Raw genomic sequence first — 21,905 nt, 5'->3', positions numbered from 1 at the left:
GCCTGGAACAAGTACATTTTCAACAGTTGACTTTTCTTAAGGTAAAGGGATGAACAAGTAAAGGGTTTATTCTCCGGAAAAACAAACAAAACACCTCATCCTAAATTCTCACATAAGACACATAAATTGTCAGAGCTCTGGAAGGCAACTCTCAGCCACCGACCTTGGCAACTCAGCAGGAGCTGCTGGCTTACAACTTTGAACTGAGTATGAATTTTTAGCACTAGCTCCCTCCTCTCTGATCTGCCCTCCAGGTGTAGTGGGTAGAAACTACAGGCTACCTAGAAAGAATAACAAAGGTGAATATTTACAAGCCGTACTGGACAAGCCGTACTGGGTCTTTTAATATGTCTTAGATAAAAAGAATGTTACAATCTAGATTTTTTGTTATGATAATACTTTGACCCACTGTCAGATCATGTATTTTATTCTTCAAATATCCCCACAGCTTTCACACTTCTGAATAGTAGCTTATTCCTTTATTTGAAATGTGCTTAAGCTGTTAGTTTAAAGGTCTGGGTCAAATGAAGTTTTCCCTGGTTTTCCATCAAGAAGGAAATATTTCTTCTACAAAAATGCCAAAGCAGTCAAGAAATTTAAATTCTACCACTCTCTTTTTTTTTTTTTAAGGCTCTTCTACATGCCTTACAAGATCTTCCCAGATCAGGGACTGACTCTTCAACGTTGTCAGTAAAAGCGTGGAGTCCTAACCACTGGACCACCTGGGAACTCCTAGTCCTCACTGTGTCTTTGAGGTTCCTCTTTTCTGTGTATCCCACCCCTAACTGCAGGTCGGTGATAGTTGTGATCACGGACCTCTTGGGTCACCTCTTGGTCACCTCTGTAGGAGGAGACAGGCCAGAAAAGAAGCTATTTGAGTTGTTAATCTCAGAAATCCTGTCTGGCTGTACAGGGCCTGGAGGGTTGGTATAATGGGTACTGGGAAGGCTGGCCCACTCTTTAAAGTTCATCTCGAATTAAATCTAATCGAGGTGTTCAGAAAGAAGGTAAAGAAGTCTGCTTTCCCAATAGGGAGTGTGTAGCCACTGATTGCAGATGCTTTTCACAGGATCACACCATAAGGAGAGCTCTCTAATTTCCTTCTGAAAGCCACTTGAACCGTACTCATTTCACTGACACAGCTGGAAATTTTTACCCACTCACAAGGCAGTAAGTGGGACTTCCCTGGCAGTCCAGTGGTTAAGATCCAGGACTGCCAATGCAGGTGGCTTGGGTTCCATCACTGGTCTGGGAACTAAGATTCTACATGCTACAAGACGTGGCCAAAATCAATAAATAAAAATTATTTTTGAAAAGAAGACAATAAGCGAGATGCAGCATAGTGTAGACAGAAGAGAATGACAGGCAGGAGGGAGACCCAGCTTCCTAGCCCAGATCTGACTCCTACACTAAGTCTTCAGGGAACTAACACAATGTATTAGTCTCAGTTTCTTCATCATCTTTAGAAGGTGGTTGGACTGTATGACCTCTTGGCTTCCAGTTAGACAGAAGACTGTGATTCTACAACAATATGGTTCCCCTGCCTATTCATCTGAAACTTATTTACAGAGAAACTGAGTACTTGCTATGAGCAAAAGTTTCTTTTAGTAAGTGATGAATAAGATATGGTTATTGTGTTCAGTTTATGGAAAGGGTTTATTTGGAAGAGGGAAGTGGGATGGAACAGATCAGTGTGAGCTGACTCAGAACGCGAGAGTCCCCTCATTCCAAACTGGAATACGGGCTCTGTGATGAAGGGCTTGTTCTAATGATTCTGGTCAATGTGAAAGACTCCTGAGTTTGCGTGGGAAATTAACACATTGACTGTACGTGGTAACTCGTAAATCCTTTTTCCAGAGATGGCAATCCATGGTAGTGTACTTTTTGTTTCATGTGTGTGTGTGTGTGTTTGCAAGATCCTTGCTGCTGCTAAGTCACTTCAGTCGTGTCCGACTCTGTGCGACCCCATAGACGGCAGCCCACCAGGCTCCCCCATCCCTGGGATTCTCCAGGCAAGAACACTGGAGTGGGTTGCCATTTCCTTCTCCAATGCAGGAAAGTGAAAGTTGAAAGTGAAGTCACTCAGTCGTGTCCGACTCTCAGCGACCCCATGGACTGCAGCCCACCAGGCTCCTCCATCCATGGGATTTTCCAGGCAAGAGTACTGGAGTGGGGTGCCATTGCCCTCTCTAAGATCCTTACTCAAGACTAATTTCTAACAATATTTTGAAGTTGTGCCCCCAGTTTCTATCCTATACGAAATCTGAACAGTAGAGATTTCATGACCCCAAACGTTGGTATAACTCTGTTCTGGTGCTTCTTTTTTCTAGCATAAATTCTCACACCAGTCATTCCCTCATGACATATGATTAAAACATTAATGACTTTAGAAAAATGAGTTTTGACTAGGAGGATGGAAGGCGGAGGCAGAATCATTTCAGGCTTGAAAATGTCTTTTGACAAAAGTTCAGGATAAGGAAACATTCAACATCTTGTTGGAGATGAGTGGGAAAGAACAATCAGTTGGGAGCATGAATGTCAGAAAGGAATTATTAGGATAACACAAGTAATGGAGAACCATGAAAGGTTGCCAAGTTGGAGAGTGAGAGGAGAAAAATAAAGTATGATGAACATGATGGGAGTATAGAGCTGGTTAGACTCTGAGGAAGAGCTTTTAAGATTCCACTTCCTGGCATGCAGGGAGTGGAGGACATGCCATGACAAGATCTGACTCCTGAATACATGACAGTAAATATATAGGAGTCAGCACTAATTTCAGTGGTGGTTGTATACAGTCTGCAAACTGAACATTTAGTCTTTTCATCAGTAGAAAAATAACATCTACATACTTAATTTCTGTCCAGTAAGAAGTGATGAGGTTTAAGAAAGCCTAGTTTAAAAATTTTCAAAGGGTGAAAAGAAAGGGGCCAAATTATGTTTATCCTTAAATACAATTTCTTTCCATCCACTCCATAGTGTCACGGCTCCTTGTGGCAACTTCCAACAACGAAGATGTTCTTGGTACTTTCTGTGGTGGCAGAGAGGTGAGTATCATGGTCTGTAGGGCAGAGCAATACATATAACTCTAGTAATCCATTGTACATCAAAAGTCAGGGAGTGCTTCAGTGGAATTAGTCTCACTTGGGGGAATGAATAAAATTAAATCAAAGGACACAGTACCTGATAAAGGAGCAAAAAGCTTGTAAGCTTTGGTCAAAGAAAGAAAAGGCCTTAATGAGAGAAGGACTGTATACTATAGTTTTCCTCCTTCAGTATCTCAACTAGATTCCATTAGTGGAAAGATTTGGATGAGACTCCAATTCAGATATTATCAGAGATCATTATAATTTAAATCTCTGTACTGGCTTATACCAAATTACCCAACCCTCCAGCATAAAACCAATGTGTCTCAGTGGTTTGGTGGCACTATCTATACACAGTAACCAACTCTTGAAATGACAACTCTTAGGAGCAAGTATCCTCAGAATCCAGCATGTGGCTTACATGATTCCTTAAAAGTTTGGGGTTGATGGTGAACCCAGCATACAGGAGTTCCAAATTAAGTCATAATTGGCTTGTGTCAATGGGTGAAATCAGTCACAGAGGAGAGTAAGAATTTTGTGTAATAACAACATAGCAGCTGATTACCCACTTGTTACTCGAAACAATAGACTCTGGGGGAACATTTTCAAATCCCAGAATAGAGACTTGCTTCGATGTCCTTCTTTGAGAAAATGTCTACAGCAGATCTGATGGAGAATCTCAGGGAGGAACTGACCTGTTTCATCTGCTTGGACTATTTCACCAGCCCGGTGACCACCGAGTGTGGGCACAGCTTTTGTCTGGTGTGTCTTCTGAGAAGCTGGGAGGAACATAACACTCCCTTGTCATGTCCTGAGTGCTGGAGGACCTTGGAGATCCCGCATTTCCAGCCCAACGAGCGTCTGGGGAGGCTGGCTGGCATCGGCAGGCAGCTCAGATCTCAGGTGCTGCAGAGTGAGGGCAGCCATAGCGGCTATGAGAGGATGCTGGCTGCCACTAGGGCGTGGTCTGACCAGGAGATGGGGGGCCACAACTTCTCAACCCAAGGCCACGGAGTAAACAGAATGAATCTCTCCAGTGAGGCTGAGGAGCATCACAAAGTAAGATGGGAGGCTTGATATAAATTTCAGAACACAAATCAGATTCTATCGCATAAGGTGATGTTAGGTGCTCAGTTACGTCCAACTCTTTGCCCACCAGGTTCCTCTGTCCACCAGGACATGGAGAATAGCCCATCAGGTTCCTCTGTCCATGGGATTCTCCAGGCAAGAATACTGGAGTGGGTTGCCATGCCCATCTCCAGGGGATCTTCCTGACCCAGGGATCAAACCCGCATCTCCCACCTTGCAGGCAGATTCTTTACTGTCTGAGCCACCAGGGAAGCCCCAACTGCCATAAAATTTTCTACGGGTGACAATCATGGGTGCTAATCTCCAGGCACTAGACCACAAATCTGGGCACGGATCCCTTTTCCCCTTTTGATCTAAAGTCTCAGTCATCTTGTTATTGGTCCTCAAGACCCCTTCATGACCTGGTGTTCTGCTCATTTACCACAGAGAGTTTTTTTCTATTGTAGGAGAAACTCCAGGAAATACTAGACATTTTGTGTAAAAAGAGAAAGGAAACAGAGGTTATATTAAACCATGAGAAGGAGAGAGTGATATTGTGTAAGGTCAGTATCTGTTTTACTTTTCCATTTTGTATGTGATTCTACAAGGGGGACTAGAGGGATGCTTCATGGAATATCATAAGAAAATGACAGCATTTACCATCTCCAGGGCTGCAGTGTGGAGTATCCTTGCTTTGGGCTGCCTACTTCTGTTTGTCCATCTGAAGACTCAGCTCAATTCTCCCATCCCCTGGCTGGCGTATTTTTCCCTTCTTTGGGTACCTATACCACATGGTGGCTACCTATATTTCTGCTCTGATTATAATTATGAAATATATGTTATAGATATATCACATAGAATGGAAATTGATTGAAAAAAAAGAATATCTCAAATGATTTAGGGGAAAAAGGGCAAAATACAGTCTGGATTAGTACACCTGAACGAGAGCTTGAGGTTAGCTGCAGATTACAGTTTAAGCTGTATAGCAAAGAGCAGAACTAAATGTCTAATTAGATTTTTTAAAAGCATGTTTTTGATTATCTCAATAACCTCTGACTTCTTACATGGGAGCATTTGTGATGTTCATTTCTATTCCCAGTATGTGATCCATTGTCTACTTTCATTGACTAAATGTTTGTTGAATAAATGAATGCACGCTTCCCCCGCCTTAATTTTTGTCCTAACTTTATTTTGCTTTACTTTTTTAAAAATAATAGTACTCATCACCACCTATCATAATTTGCTTGATTGTTTATTTTTTGTTGCTTCCACTAGAATGACAATCTCTTAGGAGTAGAATTTTTGATTTTTTGTTTTGTTTTGTTTTATTACTATAAGCTACAACACACAGCTCCTAAAATATCAAACTATCCACCCAGCTAGTCAACAGAATGTATGTGTTATGTGTCAGGTTTCAAGAATTGTCGCAGTGGAACTCTAGGACTTTGTAAGGGTTAAAAATCTACATAAGTGATTCTGTGACTAACTTTATTATATTGTTCGTGTGTGTGCGTGCGCGCGTACGCCGGTGTGATGGCAGGAAGAGACAAAGACCTGTAAGCAGGTTGTCCTGTCAGAATATGCAAAAATGCACCAGTTCCTGAAGGAGGAGGAGCAGCTGCAGCTGCAGCTGCTAGAAATGGAGGAACGAGAGAACCTGAAGAAACTGCGGGACAATGAGATCAGGCTGACCCAGCAGACGCGAAGCCTGAGCAAAATGATGGAACAGATAGAGTCCATGTGTCAGAACTCGATTATAGAGTCTTTCGAGGTAAGAACATTGGAGAAACTAATGGAAAAAAAAAACCCATATGTCACCAATCATATTTCAAGTTGCACAGAATAAACTTTTCTTAATTTACTTGAAAAATTAAGTTCTGGCCCCCTAAGAAAGTTTTCTTAAAGAATGACTGTTCTCTGTATAGTGTAAATAAAATTTTGAAGAGGAAAAGGAAAAAAAAAATAAAAAAGAGGAATGTCCATCCAAACAAGTCAAATGATGACTCCAATTTTTTTGTGTGCCTGCCTTATTTTAATCTCAGCTTTGCCAAATATTTTATATTTAATGAACATTGTGTACTGGGCACTTTAAATTATGTCTTCAAAAAGACTCGAAGAGGTTAAATGCTATTATGATATTTACTATAGGTGATTGGTAGCAATAAAATGGGTTAATAGAGGCAATTATTTTGTTTTCTTTTAACTTTTTATTTCATATTGGAGTATAGCCCATTAACAATGTTATAATAGTTTCAGGTGGACAGCAAAGGGACTCAGCCATCCATATACATGTATCCATTCTCCCCAAAACTCTCCTTCCATCCAGGTAATAGTGGCAATTGTTGAGTAACTCAGATCATTTGCCTGTCAAATAGCTAGTAGGTGATAGAACCCAGGCGTTTGTGTACTGAGTCCACATTCCTCACCATCTTTCCTCTACTACCTTTCTAGGCTACTGTTGCATTCTTTGGGACCTTCTAAAACATAAGCTGTGTTCCAGTTTCCTGTTTCCAGCTTCAAATCCCTTTCCTAGACTAGCTCCCCAGAATGCTGCTATTTAATCTATTGCCTTCCCAATAACACAGTCTGGGCTTTCCAGGTGGCACTAGTGGTAAAAAACCTGCCTGCCAATGCAGAAGCCCTAAGAGACCTGGGTTCGATCCCTGGGTCAGGAAGATCCCCTGGAGGATGGCGCCGCAACCCACTCCAGTATTCTTGCCTGGAGAATCCCATGGACAGAGGAGCCTGGTGGGCTACAGTCCATGGGGTCTCAGAGTCAGACACGACTGAAACGAGACTTAGCACATACAATAACCCAGTCCAACCATACACAGGCTTAGTTTCACCTCTCACAAGGTTACTTCCCTTTGCTTATTTCTACCTCCTGGAGGCATCATTAGATAATAAGGCCAATAGTTTGACTTCTTTCTCAGCCACAGATTCTGTTGACAAAGGATGATATGAGAAAAAGAAATCTTTAGTTATTGTGAGATACACCTCGTGTTCACAAGCACTCACCCTAGAAGAAGTTTGAGATTTTTTTCTGCCACACGCTCCCCCATTCAAAGTATTCTAGAGCCGTGGGAAGGGGACTCTATGAAATCTGCAAAGGACTGTATTCAAAATGGGATGTCTTTTCTAGCTCTCAGAGTGCAGAAAAACTAACCTTCTTTCTTTTACACCCTTAGGATGTGAGAGGAATACTGGAAAGGTAGGTTTTTCTTCTGTGTTCAGTTGTGTAAGGAACAGGGTGATGGTGCTGATGCAATAGGTTTTCAGAGAGGGGATGAAAATGTCCATTGGTGTTGGGGCAGAAAGGGCTGGATTCTCAAGTTGGAGCAGGTCATGCGGTCCATGCGGAGACCAAGTGACCGTCTCTGCCCTCCCATAGGAGTGAGCCCCTGTTGCTTCAGTGTCCGGAGGCCATCACCACGGGACTGACTCTGTGCCACATCACAGGAATGAGGGAGATGCTAAGAAAATTCAGCAGTAAGTTAGCATGATTTGTCGACCCTCCAGGGGCTTCCAGAGTTGTTGGGTGCAGGGTGGGCACAGACCATCTCTGCTGGAACGGACAGAAGCACCGAGACCTGATTGATGTTTGATCTGCCTTTGTTTTCTGTCTGAGTCCTGCTCCTTCCTTTGTTTGCATGGTTCTGTTTTGTTCATCCCATCGCCTTGCACACGCACACACACAGACCTCCTCAGGGGGTTCTGCGTTGCTCCCTCTGTTCTTGTGAGGATAAAAGCTGATCTAAACTGTTAAATCTCAGTGAGGGAACGTTCAAAGAATTAGCCTTTTACAATGCTCCAAATATTTACACTGGCTAAGACTTAGAGAGGTGAGCATTAGGTTTCACCTTTTATCTTGTTGACAATCTGACCTTCAGGGAAAGGCCTAATGGATGCTGGACTCAACAGATATTTGAGAAGTGCCTACTATGTGCTAAGAGGCACCGGTTCGCCCCCTGGGTTGGGAAGATCCCCTGGAGGATGGCATGGCAACCCGGTCCAGTATTCTTGCCTGGAGAATCCCATGGACAGAGGAGCCTGGCGGGCCATGGTCCATAGGGTCGCACAGAATCATACACAACTAAGTGACTTAGCACACACACAGCATGCATGCACGTACTTACAAGGATGAATGAGACACACTTACTTTTGCTTTTGTAGATCTTACAGTGAGATTGAGGAGACTGATAGGAATCAAACAGATAGTGATTATTGGGATTTGATCTACAAATAAAAGTATGAAATGATATGATGGGGTGCCCAATCTTATCTGGATAATCACTGAAAGTTACTCACAGGAGGCTGGAAGAGGAGGTCCCTCACTGGGTCAAAAAGTGTTTCATCAAATCGTCATTGGCAGTGGCATTAACTCCTGTATTTGTGCTCAGTCGTGTCCAACTCTTTGCGACCCCATGGACTGTAGCCGGCCAGGATCCTCTGTCCATGGGATTCCCCAGGCAAAAATACTGGAGTGGGTTGCCATTGCGTACTCCAGGGGAATCTTCCAGATCCAGATCCAGATCCAGGGATCCAACCCAGAGGTGGATCAAACTGCCTGCATGAACAGGCAGATTCTTTACCACTAGTGCCATCTGGGGAGCCCTAACTCATAGGAAGTTATTAATACATTTAAGCTTGAGATAATGAAAAATGCTGATTAGGAACTGCTATTCAAACACTTGGTAACTTTGTAATCTTGGCCCAGTTCCCTAACTTCTACGAACCTCAGTTTTTTTTCTTTTATAAAAATGGAAAGAAGATAATAATATTTGCGTGATTAAATGAGATAATGTACAGAAAATGCCTGGCACCTAAGTAGTTCATTTCACTAACCAATAACTTTTTCTCCCACTCAGACTCAAGAACCATAACCAGCCCTGGCTAAAGCAAACACAAATGATAAAAGATATGACCTGTGCAGATAAATAGCTCTTAGTTCTACAAATATCTTTTAAATAGAACCACTTCCATTCCATTATCAGAGATCCAGTATCATTCTCCACATGACTCATTGGTTTTCTTTTAGAGATCTACTCTCTGTTTTGTGATACAGTAAAAGAAGGGTTTCAGAGACACTGTTCCAATCAAAACAAAAATCCCCACCACAGTCACCTAAATTAAGTCCTAAACAATAGGACTAGGGGCTTCCCTTGTGGTCCTGTGGTTAAGACTCCATGCTTCTTCTGCAGGGGTTATGGGTTCTGTCCCTAGTAGGGGAACTAAGATCCTACATGCTGTGCGGCTCAGTCAAAAAAAAAAAAAGGATTAGATACTAAGACCTTAATTTAAATTCACGTACATAAGGGGGTTTTCTAGAATGCAAACGGGAATTCATTCTTTTCTTCTTTTGCAGCGGATATAACCTTAGATCCAGCCACAGCCAATGCCTACCTGGTCTTGTCTGAGGATCTGAAAAGTGTGAAACATGGAGGAATCCGACAGCAGCTGCCTGACAACCCTGAAAGATTTGACCAGTCTGCCACGGTGCTGGGCACTCAGGTCTTCACCTGCGGGAGACACTACTGGGAGGTGGAAGTGGGCAACAAGACTGAGTGGGAGGTGGGCATCTGTAAGGACTCAGTGAGCAGGAAGGGGAATCTCCCCAAGCCTCCTGGGGACCTCTTCTCACTTATAGGCTTAAAGATCGGCGATGATTATAGTCTTTGGGTCTCATCACCTTTGAAAGGCCAACATGTCAGAGAGCCAGTGCATAAGGTTGGCGTTTTCTTAGACTATGAGTCCGGACATATAGCATTCTACAACGTGACAGATGAGTCCCTCATCTACAGCTTCCCTCCAGCCTCTTTCCAAGAGGCTCTCAGGCCCATCTTTTCCCCTTGTCTCCCAAACGAAGGGACCAACACAGGCCCTCTTGTCATCTGCTCACTGAATCACCATGTCTGAGGGAGAGGCCCTCAGCCTTCTCGGAGAGTGAGGTCTAAGACCAACTGATAACTATTAATTAGGATGATTAATGCATTGATAGTATTAACATCAGGTGATCTGAAAGAAAGCACCCCCCCCAACCCTCGAGAGTTTCCATTACCTTGAGCCCCCAATGAAAAGCCAAATTGGACAATCAACTTCTAACACCAATAGGAGAAAGCTGACTTAATCCTGTGTCTTTAATCAAATTCATTGTCTAGACTGCCCCCTATATGTGCTGATCACTGAAAATGTAAAGATAGAACTAGTCCCTAGTAACCTGAATCCCATTGTCATAGGCCAGGTTTATAAATCTATGTCATTGTTTTCAAGTGTATTTATTTATTTGACTCTAAAAAGCGCTACTATTTGCATGTGTCTGTCTTATGTGTAAAGCTCTGTGTGCCAGGGCAAACCTAACTCCTCCAGGGGGCTGAATGCATGGGTTCTCCTTATTGTCCATGACTCGGCCTTCTCTGAAAAAGCACTTTTCTTCCTATCCTATGGGGCCTGAAGTGTTGGTCCTCAGAAAGAGTTATATGTCCAGAATGCTACAAAGATATGTGAATATCATTGTGGCATTGACGTTACCATATTCAGAAGATCGTGGCGCCTTCTGTTGTTTGTTAATATATTCAAAGGAGACAGAGCAAAGTATTTAGTCAATATACATATCAAGGCTGTGGGTGCCGAGTGATTTTTTGAGTTTTGTGTGTCAGTTGCTCAGTCGTGTCCAGCTCTTTGTGACCCCACAGACTATAGCCCTCCAGGCTCCTCTGTCCACGGGATTCCCCAGCCAAGAATACTGGAGTGGGTTGCCATTTGCTCCGCCAGGGAATCTTCCTGACCCAGGGATCAAACACAGTCTCCTGCAATGCAGGCTGATTCTTTACCTTTTGAGTTTTATATCAGATTATTTTCTGAGCTTTTGCTATTTTCTACAAGCAAGAAACACAAGCTGGAACCAAGATTGCCGGGAGAAATATCAATAACCTCAGATATGTGGATGACACCACCCTTATGGCAGAAAGTGAAGAAGAACTAAAGAGCCTCTTGATGAAGGTGAAGGAGGAGAGTGAAAAAGTTGGCTTAAAGCTCAGCATTCAGAAAACTAAGATCATGGCATCTGGTCCCATCACTCCATGGGAAATAGATGGGGAAACAGTGGAAACAGTGTCAGACTTTATTTTTTTGGGCTCCAGAATCACTGCTGATGGTGACTGCAGCCATGAAATTAAAAGACGCTTTCTCCTTGGAAGGAAGGTTATGGCCAACCTAGATAGAATATTTAAAAGCAGAGACATTACTTTGCCAACAAAAGTCTGTCTAGTCAAGGCTATGGTTTTTCCAGTGGTCATGTATGGATGTGAGAGTTGGACGGTGAAGAAAGTTGAGCGCCGCAGAATTGATGCTTTTGAGCTGTGGTGTTGGAGAAGACTCTTGAGAGTCCCTTGGACTGCAAGGAGATCCAATCAGTCCATCCTAAAAGAGATCAATCCTGGGTGTTCATTGGAGGGTCTGATGTTGAAGCTGAAACTCCAATACTTTGGGCACCTCATGCGAAGGGTTGACTCATTGGAAAAGACCCTAATGCTGGGTAGGATTGGGGGCGGGAGGAGAAGGGGACGACAGAGGATGAGATGGTTGGATGGCATCACCGACTTGATGGACATGGGTTTGGGTAGACTCCGGGAGTTGGTGATGGACAGAGAGGGCTGGCGTGCTGCAATTCATGGGGTAGCAAAGAGTCGGACACGACTGAGCGACTGAACTGAACTGAACAAGCAGAAGGTTTTTCATATCTGAAAGACCAAGCTTTCTCTTTATCCCACTGTGCCAGGGTGTAGGAAGCGGGTAGTGACCGAGCAGAGTTCCTTTGGTCTTGTCTCACTCGTGCTCCACATTCTTGGTGCTCTGTCCCAGCAGGTTTTTTGGTTTTTTTTTTCTTCCTTCTTGCTCCCATTGCAGGATGTCACCTATCACAGAGGGCAGCCCTTCATCCACTCTTCCCACTCAGATAAGTCAGTGTCAGTATTTTTAGTCTTTGACAAGAAAACGCATGGATCTAACCCATGAATGACTGCGAATTATTAAGAAAAAGTTTTTCACTGATTTTAATTTCTAAGTTAGAGAATAAACAAGGAAAGGTTGCTAATGGGACCTCTTAATCAGCATAGAAAATCATAGAAGGAGGTCGGTAAGTAACTGGGCTTATTCTGGGGTCTCTGTTCACCCTTCTCTTTAATCTAGACCTCTTTGGTCATTCAACCTTATACATTTTAACCCTGTGCCCTCAAAGGCGGGGAGCAGAGATGAGCTAGACTTTGAATCCCAGATACTGCCCTCTTCTGCTCTTTGTGTTCCCTATTTGCATTTCCGCCCTGACATCAGGTATACTCAGAGGATTGTGGAAAGGTGAGGCAGGCGCATCCGTTTTAGATAATCCGTGGCTCTGTTTCTCTTTTTTTGACTGCACCTTGAGGCATGTGGAACTTCCCTGTCGAGGGATTGAACCTGTGCCTCCATAGAGAGTCTTAACCACTGGGCTGAGAGGGAAGTCTATTTCTTATTTTATTAAATTTTATTTCTTGATTTATTCTCTCAAAAAGCCAAGAAGCAAATTATAAACAGCAGACACCAGGCATATTTGGAGTATGTCACCTTCAATTACAAAAAATTGAATTTTTAAACATTTGGATAAATGAATGTAAAAGTAATACATTTTAATTTAGTGCACGTTACACTTAATTGTAGTATAATCTTGGCAATGGCCCTTTTATTTATTTTTTATCTATGTCCCAGAGGGGTTGATATTGCCAAGGAAACCAGTCTTTTTTTTCCCCCCCTCTGGGAAAGTTATACTGAGTAGATCTTGGCTGCATCACTGTCTACACTGGGACTGCCACCGATTGAGTGTGTGCGCAGGGGAGGGGTGCAGGAGATTAAATCTATATTTTTCTTATCCTTCTGGGTTTGTGTAAATAATGATATAAAATTTGCAAGGAAATTTTCACCCAAGGTTTCTAGATATAAATTCCAAGCCAAGCAGATGTGGTAGGAAGGATGGGAGCAAGACTGGCCAGCATGAAAAATGAAAAGATATGCTTCCTTTCTTGGTGAAGGCACCCCCTTGCACTGTTCAAGGACCTGGGTCTCCCTGTCTCAGACAGAACATCTGATAAAGGCATTTCCTTCAACATAAAGGGAGTCCACAAAGAACCTGCTCCCATCACTCAAGCTGCCTTTTATCCATCCATTAACTTCCTCTCTCCTTGACTCTCTCTCTTCTTCCACCTTTTCCTGAATGGACAATTTCCCCAGGAGACAGCAAGGCACTGGTAGCCTCATGCAGTGAATATCACCAGATAGAATTCACAGTCATAGCCATTTCCTTCCCTAATCCTCACAGGGGCTTCCCTGGTGGCTCAGTTGGTAAAGAACCCGCTTGTAATGCAGGAGACCCAGGTTCAATCCCTGGGTCGGGAAGATCCCCTGGAGAAGGGAATGGGAACCCACTCCAGTACTCTTGCCTGGAAAATCTCATGGACAGAGGGCCTGGCAGACTATAGTCCATGGGTCACAAGAGTCGGACATGACTTGGCAAGTAAACCACCACATATCCCGACAGCTGGCTGGAGGAGAGGGGCAGTCTATCCTAAGGTCGGAAGACATCACCCAAGATTCCACTCAGGACTGCAGTTTGAGAACCTTTAAAACTTTTTTTTTTGTTTGCCTTAGAGTACCTCAAAAATAAAATATTGTGTGATACTTCTCTTGTCCTGAAAGTTTCCAATAAAACTTCATTCTTCAAGTAAGGCTTTTATCTATTTGCCTACTTTAATTATCCCTCCCCTTACAACATAAATGTAACTTTGATCTATTATTCTTTGTGTGTATTGGTGCCTTACCTTACTCTGAATTACTGTACAAGGCTCTCCTACACTAATTTAACTCAATGATGTGTTAGTCAACCTTTTCCTAGCCTTAGATTTCTCTCTGTGCATATACCTTGGAGAGGAGGGAACAAAATAATAATAGGTCACAACAGGAAAATAGAAGTGTGCAGAAAAGTGAAAAAAACAAAAGATTAATCTCACTACACAGAGATAACCAATGTTAAGTTTTGGTATGTGTCTTTCTAAATTTTTTCTATGTGTGTGTGTATATATATATATATATATATATATATATATATTTCAAGGAAAATGAAAATTAATTACCCTAAATTACATTGTGAACTGCCTTCTCATCATGAGATATTTCTTAAAAATATAGCTTTTTATCTTTAAATATATAAGTATGTATCTTCTAAGAATTAGTACATTTGTTAAATTGCATTTATATAAAAATGTACATTAAGTATTATTTGATGATATTTAATAAACAGTCCATATTAAAAATTCCCCAACTAGTCTTATAATGTTCCTTTTGACTCTATTTTTGTCCTTCAGCATCCAGAAATAATATAGGATCATATATTAAAAGTAATTGTTTTGGAAAACATAGTTCTTAATGGGAGTGATATTTTATCATTTGAGTATCCCTAATTTGTTTAATCATTTCCCTACTGTGGGACATTTAGATTGTTCTCCATTTGTAGCTATTATGACCGGCACTGTGATGAACGCACATGTTCATAAACCTTTGGGTACATTTCTAATTATTCCCCAAGCATCTCTCTGCAGGCGGGAAAGCTGCCTGCGGACCCTGCGGGCACGTGTTTGAAGGCCGTAACATCCCTCTACAAGATTTAATGTGCACGGCAGGGAGTCCAGAATGTCTTACTCACTGGCGTTTCTGAAGATGCAGACACACAGCTTTAAGACAAGTGAAAGAACATGTTTTTCTGTGCCCTGTGGTCTTGCCAGAAGCAATGTATTTATGCCTCCAGAAAAATCTATCCTGGGAGGAATTGGGGAGCAGTAGTTGGGCTCTGAAACCAGACAGTCCTTGGTTGGAACTCTTAACTTCGCCACAAAGTCATGTTTCAACTTCCCCAAGTTAGTTTAACTCTCAGAGCCTTGCTGTGTTGTGCTGTGCTTAGTCCCTCAGTCGCGTCTGACACTTTGTGACCCCGTGGGCGGTATCCCGCCAGGCTCCTCCGTCCATGGGACTCTCCAGGCAAGAATACTGGAGTGGGTTGCTAGGCCCTCCTCCCGGGGATCTTCCCAACCCAGGGATCGAACCCAGGTCTCCCGCATTGCAGGCGGATTCTTGACCAGCTGAGTCACCAGGGAAGCCTAACATGATACGTAATGAGCGCGCCTAAACGAGCTCAGATGGGCCCACGTGTGCTCTGAATTCCTGTTCTTAGAGCTGCGGAAGCCGCGCTCCCAGAACCGCGGAGCCGCGAGGTGGGCGGAGCGGAGGCCAGGGCGCCTCGTGGCCGGCGGAGGCGCGGGTGTCCCGGCGGCGCGTGGGCCCCAGGGGCCGGGGGCGCTCACTACGCTGGAACCGGGGCTGCGACTCCCGCAGGCCCGTGAGCGGCCTCCCCGACGGCACGACCTCCAGCGCCCGGAGCGCGTCGCCAGGCACCACCGGATGAGGTAGGCGGGGAGGCGAGGGGCCCGCGACGCCGCCCGGGCCTGGGGGCCCGCGCCCCCGCCGAGCCCTTCCACCTCCCGGGCGGGTCTACACCCCCCCCCCCGGCCCCCTGTGCCTTGCGGGTTGGGGCGCCGTCTGAGCTCCGGGGTTGCGGCCCCCCTAGGCCTTTTGTCTCCCCCGTCCCACCTCGGGAAACCTCATTTCTAACTCAGGCCCGGTTTCCTCTTCTGGCAGGAAATTAATCTACTTTTTCGGTTTCGGTGAATTAGCCAGTGATTCGTGTAAACGACGTCGCATACGCTCTAAAACCGAAGTCTGCCCAATACGTGGTAGCTGATGTATGTCCGGTATTTTGAGGACCCTAAAAGCCCAGACTTTGCCTGCCTGAAATGAATTTTATTCGTTCAACAGATGTTGAGCGTCTACCCATCATATTGTGCTTGGCGTTGAAGATGTAATGTCGAAAGCAGCCCTGGTCTTTGTCTGTTTGTTACACCTTCAACTAAAACCACAAGAAATAAATTTGTTTTCTGTCAAATAGTAACGACAGGTTCAGATGCTTGTTTGTGAGCCACGCTCCAAATAAGGAACGCCATTTGGAGTTCTACTTAAGGCCTGATAACAACCTCCTTTGGTATGGCTTGCCTTTTTGCCTGTAGAACAACATGCGTACCAAGGAAAGGATGATAAAAATGAAATTTGTTGAAGCTAATGAAATGTGTGTACTTTTGCATTGTTGGAACAGTGGTGAACTCTTGGGCTGTTCCTTGCTGCTCTTTGCAAGAGTTTATCTGCCTATATGTCAGAAGGGAGAAGAAGGCTGTAACTCCGTGGTGAACACTATCAGTTAATGTGGCTTAAAATGCTGTATAGCACATGATTTGTAAGTTGATTCAGAGTGAAGATAGATGCAGTGGAGTTTGGTTATGAATGTCATTGTTTATGGCCCAAGTTTGGCTGCCCCTTATCACTCAACATCATACATAGATGTCTGTACAGGTGATACGTGTATAGCTGATACAGAGCAAGCTCCACCCTCTGATAAACAATCCCAACAGGCAGGGAATTACTTTTGACCTCATCACTAGTATTTAAATTGGTTTCTGCTGTCATCAGTGGGACAATTCCTTCGAGAAAAGAACTGTGTTGAAATAGAATGATAATAGTAATAATGATGAAAGCAAATGCTTATAGCACTTATTCTTTGTATGGGATTATCCTAAGTCCTTGAACACATTTACTCATTCTCACAGCAATCCAGAGATATAGTTACCATTGTTATGACCAGTTTCCAGGTGGGAGAATGAAGCACAGAGAGGTTGCTTGACTTGGACCATGTTCACAGAGCCAGCAAGGAGTAGAAATAGAATTTGAACCCAAGTGATCTGGCTCCAAGTCTGTGATTTTTAACCATTATCATAGTTGGAGAATAAAATGTATCCTTCACATAGAACAGCACGGTTCTTCTGAACTCTTCAGGAGTTGAACAGATAATTTGATCTTCTTTCTTACTGGCTCCTTAATGAAGAGGCAAAGAATAGGTCTTTAAAAGGAGCTTGCTGTGGAAGACTCATTAATGATGCAGTTTGTGTCTGCTAGAAATCACGTTCTATTTTTTGCGCCTCTTCTCAGTTTTACCACCTTTATCTTCCATTTATGGATGGTATCTTGGCTGTCTGGGTTCAGATCCTTTCCCTTTTCCTGGAAGCATGGCCCTCTCAGGACTGTACCCTAGCTTTCCACCCTGATGACTGATTATCACACCTTTGTGCTTAGGTAATTAAGCCATTGCTTTGAAGCTTCTTTAGGGCATTGATGAAATGGAGGCAAAGAGAACACCTGTGACTTGAAGTATTTTCTTTAGTATGTGTTTTCTCTCTACTAAGATTATATTTTGTTGGATAATGTATCCCAGATGGAAAATATTTTCTCACATTTATTAAACATCTGTTGTAGGCAAAGTATTATGTATAATGTTTACGCTGTGAAAAGGTTAAAGAAGTTGCCCAATGCCACACATTTGTCAAGTGGAAGAGCCCAGATGTACAATATCCACCTAGGTGTACTGACTTCAGAGCCTGTTTTTTTTAATCACCGGGCTTTATTTTTCTTCAGTAGAAATTAAGTGAAGAATCCAGTTTGTTTGATAAAACGTTTGCATTTGAGGGAGGTTGTGGCACATAATGGGGAAAGAACAGTGAATCCCTTGGCTTTTATTGATTTATTTTTTTAAATTATTAATTAGGCTGTGCTGGGTCTTAGTTGCAGCGCACGGGATTGTTGATCTTTGTTGAGGCATACAGAATCTTTAGTTGCAGCATTCAAACTCTTAGTTGGCAGCAGGTGGAGTCTAGTTCCCCAACCAGGGATGAAACCTGGGCCCCCTCTATTGGAAGTGCAGAGTCTTGGCTGCTGGACCAGCAGGCAAGTCCCTTCCTTGGCTTTTAGAGACAGAAAATCAGTTCTTTTGACAGATTCGGGCTGCATGAAGGGTTTTTACAGTGATTTTACAGTCATATATATAAAATAATGGAAGTGTGAAATGACATCACTTTGTATCTAGTAAAGACTGGAGATCAAGAAGAACATAGGGCCAAGTGTTGAGCTTTGGAAGAAATCCTCAGTTTAGCTTAAAGCAGCAGCAGATCAGCAGGGTAGAAGAATATCAAATAAAAGTCTGTTGGAAAAAATATTTGAATTAAGAGAGGTCATTGACGTACTGGGAACTATTGTACTATTTTAATGTACCAAATTCATTCATAAAGAATTTCTAAGAGAAAAATCACAGGTGGGAAGGAATAAGATGCTACGTTACACTCAATTTTTTTTTCCTTCCCATGTTTGAGTTTCCTTCTTCTCTTTCTTTATTCTGCATTTAGTTGACCAAGTAAGTGGAAAAACATTTACTTTTTGGGGGCACAAAATTTAAGATCTTAAAATGATAACAAAATGTAGTCATAAACAGAGAATATCATATAATAAAACCATGTTCTTGGTTGTTAAGTGACTAGAGGATACCACCAGTATTTCAAACCAAATATTAATACTCTGGGTTCTCAAACAACCAATAGCTTTCTCACTATGAAGATTTGCTGATTATCTCATTGTTTTTGGTTGTTAAGTAGCTAGAGGGTACCATTGATATTTCTAATCAAGTATCAGTACTTTGGATCCTCAGATAACCAGTAGTTTTCTCAGTATAGCTGAGGATTTGCTGACTGGCTCATCTAGAGGTCTATCAGTATGTTCCTGACAGTCTGGTTTGATTGGATAGAGTTTCAGTGTCTTGGTTGGCATGTTTAGGATATTAATAAAAAGCTAGTGAATGGATCAAGGCTAGACTGATTAGAAATTCAAGAATCATAAAGAGTCAATAAAAAGAATTCCCAGAGTTTATAAGCATATATTTTGTACATGTTTATCCCCTTAGTACCCTTTATTTATTTATTTATTTTCTTAGTACCCTTTAGAAAGATCTTTTTAAAAAGAGACTCAAGATTCTTTTTGTCTTTTCCTTCTCCTGAAAGCTACACAGGGACAGCCTTGAGGGCTGCTCCTTCTGTACACTATCTGAGAGAAACACTGAGAAAGTTGGTAGTTAAGAAACTTATTATTAAATGACTGGAAACAAAGGGAAGGAAAACAGTTTAGTTGATTTGGGCCAGTGCTGACCAGCTAATTGTTTTGCATGCTAATTAAGATTCAATAAGAGGGGAAAAACCAGTGAGCTGAAAGGGCATCTTATTTAAATAAAGAAACCCACTCAAATATTTGTGTACATATTTTAAATAGAAGCAGTGAAACCAACATGCTAATTTCAAATTGGTGACCCCATGGGTTCAGGTTGTTGTGTAGCAGTTAAGTGTTGTAACAAAGATAAGCCCAAGATACTGTGGATTAAATAGTGGAGGAGGTTACCTTTTTCTTTACCTAACAGCACTTGCTGATTAAGTGGTCTCTGCTCCACAGAGTCACGCACACTTGTGGCTAGCAAAGTGTCTCTGGCACTGCTGGGACATGGCTTCCAACTCAGTTTCAGGCTAGTCGGAGCAAGGTGGGTAAGGAAAAGCTGAAGTCCAGAGCGGGAGATGTGACCTTAACCACATGATACAGCAGCATCACGTGTTTCTTCATCTCAGGTTCCTCTAGTCATCTGCTCACACATATCTGCATAGAGTATTGGGAATTATGTGTAGCCAAGTGCGCAGAAAGAATACACCTGACCTCAACCAGCAGTTTCTCCAGCAGGTGTACTAAAACCTACCATTATGTTTCCTGGATTACAGAAAACTTTGAAAATCATGCAGGTTTTCAATTCCTTCTCACCCTTACTCTAATAAATATGTTTTGGACGTCAAGATTTTTGGTTTATAGAAAAGTAATAAATTATATGTATCCTGTGTTGTGTAACATCCTAGTGGGATTTGAGGCAGCACCTTCTAAGCAGGTCAATTAATATTTGACTGGAGTATTATTAGTGCAGTAGTGAAATGTAAGGTTACTCATTCTAAGTGAGATAAATAAAGGCTAAAAATAAAAATATTCTCCTGGAAGTGCAGGGCAGGTTTGCCTCCAAATAAGTTTGCACCAAATTGAGGAAAGCAGTTTTAGCTTTGGAATTTGATAATGTGCATAAGGAATTACGAAATGAACACTAAAACCATGTAATTTAAGCATGAATGAGTAATTAAAAGCAAAATTTAAAAAGCTATTATAATGATACAAGATGAAAGAATTCTTATGTGTTTTTTCATGTTCTTTATTTTATTTTTTAGAAACTTTTTATTGGAGTATAGTTGATTTACAATGTTGCATTAGTTTCTGCTGTACAGCAAAGTGAATCAGCCATACATATACATATATCCACTCTCTTCTAGACTCCATTCCCATATTGGTATTTACAGAGCTCCAAATAGAGTTCCCTATACTATACAGTAGGTTCTTATTAGTTATCTGTTATATATAGTAGTGTGTGTATGTCAATCCCAGCCTCCCAATTTATGCCCCTTAAGTTATATGTGTATTTTTAAATTTATGATTCCTTAACTCTACATCTCTTTTTGTGACAACTACGCCTTAAGTAATAACAGGATGACTTAGAAGTCTAGGAATAAGTAGCTAAAACAGCTCCCATGTCCAATAGCAGCAAGGTTAGGGATGTTGAAGTTCAACCCAGTACCCAGCTACCAGTTAGCTCCGGGAGCCAGTGATGGACAGCCTGGCGTGCTGCAGTCCATGGGGTCACAAAGAGTCGGACATGACTGAGCGACTGAACTGAACTAGGGATGTTAGAAGTGATGGCAGGGACGAAGAGGGGATGAGGGGGTGGGAAGAGGGGAGGCTCTGTGCTCTCTGGGAAAAATTTATAAAAGTGCCTCTTTAAGAAGAGCAAGAGAATATGTTGCCATTGTGGTTGTTAAGATGATGAGACAAAGGGCCTAGAGGCAGCAGTGTGAGTTCTGCACTCAAAACACTACTTTCTCTCTCATCCAGGACCTACTCTCCAGCCTAACCCCAGGATCTCTCCCCATTAGTTGTAAGCCCTGCCCTGCACTTTCCTTCTCATCTTCCTTTTTGCAAAACAAATCCCCATCTGGACGTGCTTTCTTCTGGGCTTGCTCACTGTAATCGCTCAGTGCACTCACCTGCCTCTCTGCGGTCAACATTAAGTGAAAGGTGTTACCAGTCGTGCCCGATTCTTTGAGGCCCCATGGACTGTAGCCTGCCAGGCATCTCTGTCCATGGAATTCTCCAGGCAACAATACTGGAGTGGGTTGCCATTCCCTTCTCCAGAGGATCCTCCCAATCCAGGAATGGAACCTGGGTTGCCTGCCTTGCAGGTGGATTCGTTATTCTCCGAGTCACCAGGGAAGTCCTCTCAGTCAGCATTATGCAGGATGCAAAAACTAGTGCTTCTTGTTTGTTCTCAGGATAAACTGGCTCAGACGTACAAGTCACATGCAACAGGGGCTTCTGCCTGATCAGTGCCAGAGATACGAATCTGATTCCCTCTTTGGATGCTCTCAACTTCTGTTCAGGGTACTGTGACTGAGAAACAAGGGTTGGAAAAGCTCTATGGCAGGAACAGTATCGCTTGAGAAAGTCTTAAGGCTTTTCTGTTGACAACTGGTAGCTGGGTTGAACTCATACTCCACACATATTTGTAATGTCTACATTTAAGTTCTTTTCAGAGGAAGGATTTTTTTTTTTAAATGGACTTTATTCTTTAGAACTGTTTTACGTTAACAGCATAATTAAGCAGAAAATAGAGAT

The 21,905-nt window shown here is 42.6% G+C and overlaps 2 protein-coding genes and 1 long non-coding RNA gene across 10 annotated transcripts in view; 2 read left to right on the top strand and 1 right to left on the bottom strand.

Annotated features, from left to right (window-relative positions):
* The first annotated feature begins 1,780 nt into the window (after positions 1–1,780).
* Positions 1,781–10,415, top strand: TRIML1 (tripartite motif family like 1). Of its 8 annotated transcripts, XM_081521677.1 has the most exons (9): positions 1,781–1,872; positions 2,056–2,155; positions 2,977–3,044; positions 3,809–4,142; positions 4,619–4,714; positions 5,692–5,922; positions 7,340–7,362; positions 7,543–7,640; positions 9,517–10,415. In XM_081521677.1, the coding sequence occupies exons 2-9, from the start codon at positions 2,111–2,113 to the stop codon at positions 10,065–10,067; spliced, it is 1,446 nt and encodes a 481-aa protein (XP_081377803.1). In that variant the 5' UTR covers positions 1,781–1,872; positions 2,056–2,110; the 3' UTR covers positions 10,068–10,415. The 8 variants fall into 8 exon arrangements, with proteins under 8 accessions (XP_081377803.1, XP_081377809.1, XP_081377807.1 ...); XM_081521683.1 differs by lacking the exon at positions 2,056–2,155 and having other exon boundaries at positions 1,781–1,826; positions 3,809–3,986; XM_081521681.1 differs by lacking the exon at positions 2,056–2,155 and having other exon boundaries at positions 1,781–1,826.
* On the bottom strand, positions 2,924–4,305 carry LOC145518093 (uncharacterized). Its single transcript, XR_014062608.1, has 2 exons — positions 3,505–4,305; positions 2,924–3,058 (listed from the first exon to the last, which is right to left on the bottom strand). It is a non-coding gene; the product is annotated as an uncharacterized LOC145518093 (long non-coding RNA).
* A 3,265-nt stretch (positions 10,416–13,680) lies between the features above and the next one.
* The window catches only part of LOC145517391 (uncharacterized), a 180,431-nt gene continuing 172,206 nt past the window's right edge, over positions 13,681–21,905 (top strand). Inside the window, exons 1-2 of the mRNA XM_081519722.1 lie at positions 13,681–13,748; positions 15,368–15,634. Coding sequence (XP_081375848.1) covers positions 13,681–13,748; positions 15,368–15,634 — 335 coding nt within the window. The remainder of the gene's footprint in view (positions 13,749–15,367; positions 15,635–21,905) is intronic.

Source organism: Giraffa tippelskirchi, chromosome 8 (genome assembly GCF_054371585.1).
Source record: "Giraffa tippelskirchi isolate mGirTip1 chromosome 8, T2T-mGirTip1v1.2.pri, whole genome shotgun sequence".
NCBI lineage: Eukaryota > Metazoa > Chordata > Mammalia > Artiodactyla > Giraffidae > Giraffa > Giraffa tippelskirchi.
This window is presented reverse-complemented; position numbering and strand designations above follow the sequence as displayed.